Source organism: Saccoglossus kowalevskii, chromosome 16, assembly GCF_978046115.1.
Source record: "Saccoglossus kowalevskii chromosome 16, keSacKowa6.1, whole genome shotgun sequence".
Classification (NCBI taxonomy): Eukaryota; Metazoa; Hemichordata; class Enteropneusta; family Harrimaniidae; genus Saccoglossus; species Saccoglossus kowalevskii.
The window spans coordinates 11,598,387-11,599,758 of record NC_140656.1 but is presented as its reverse complement, the minus strand read 5'-3'; the positions used below and the strand labels follow the sequence as shown (position 1 = coordinate 11,599,758).

The window sequence follows — 1,372 nt, the reverse complement described above, 5'->3', positions numbered from 1 at the left end:
CCTTATTTTGCAAGATATCCATAGATTGTTGGGGCATTTAGGTAGAAGGTCCATGCTGAACAAACTCAGTCAAAAATACTGGATCTTGTGTGCTAACACTGCAGTGAGAAAGCTTGTATCCAGGTGTGTGACCTGTCGACGTTACCAAGCTGAAACTTCTCAACAAAAGATGGCAGACTTACCTGTCGAACGAATAACGCCAGACAATCCACCTTTCACACACACAGGTGTTGACTATTTCGGACCAGTGAAAATTAAACGTAGCCGCTCCATACTAAAGAGGTATGGCGTAATATTCACTTGAATGACACGTAGAGCAGTTCATCTAGAAGTTGCACATTCCTTAGATACTGACTCCTGCATCAATGCATTCAGGAGATTTAAAGCCAGGCGAGGCAATGTTAGAACGATGAGATCGGATAATGGAACCAATTTCGTGGGTGCGAAACATGCGCTGCAAAATCAAATTGATGAATGGAATGACGCAAAGATTGGGAAAGTTCTCCACCAAGATCACATAGAGTGGAAGTTCAATCCACCTGCAGGATCTCATTTTGGTGGTATTTGGGAGAGAGAAATACGAACTGTTAGGAAGATTCTGTTTTCTCTCTTTAAAGAACAGGCAGTTCATCTAGATGATGAAGCACCAGCCACTCGTCTGTGCGAAGTTGAATCAACCTTTAATGGGCGTCCCATCTCTCTGGTGTCAGAGGATCCACATGATTTAAAGGCCATAACGCCAAATCATCTTCTGTTGCTCCAGTCAAATAGTATATTACTGCCTGGAGTCTTTGAGGGATACAACAACTATTCACGTTGCAGATAGCGCCAAGGGCAATATCTCGTCAACATATTCTGGAAGCGGTGGCTCAGAGAATATTTGCCTTTGCTCCAGAAAAGGCAGAAAAGGCTGAAGCCCCGAAGAAATCTTGCAGTTGGGGATGTTGTTTTAATTGTCGACACTTCAGTACCCAGGAATGCGTGGCCATTGGATTATAGAAGTCATGCGTGACAGGAAGGGTTTGGTTCGAAAGGGTAAAGTACAGACTAAAACCAATGTGTTGCCGCGACCAGTTGACAAATTGTGTACCCTGCTGGAAGAAGATACAGACTGTGGCTCGATTGATTCTGTGCCATCTCCAAGAAATGCCTGAGTTAGTTAGTTAGTTCTTTTTTTTACTTTTGCGACCATAGCATGGGCATGTCTGCGTGGTTCGCATGCGTGGGGTGCATACATGTCATTACCCGTTACGGGCATTTGCGCCTTATGACTGGACTCTTAGATTTGGCCTTTTTTAGGTAGATTGATATGTAATTTTTCAGACACAGCATGTATGGTATGGTATGTAGCGGCCTAAATCAAGAGTTATTA

The 1,372-nt window shown here is 43.5% G+C and overlaps 1 protein-coding gene across 1 annotated transcript; it reads left to right on the top strand.

Moving 5' to 3' along the window:
- The first annotated feature begins 304 nt into the window (after nt 1–304).
- LOC144362074 (uncharacterized) lies at nt 305–826 on the top strand. The gene has a single exon (XM_078013660.1). It carries the CDS (start codon nt 305–307, stop codon nt 824–826), a length of 522 nt encoding a protein of 173 aa, XP_077869786.1.
- The last annotated feature ends 546 nt before the right edge of the window (nt 827–1,372 follow it).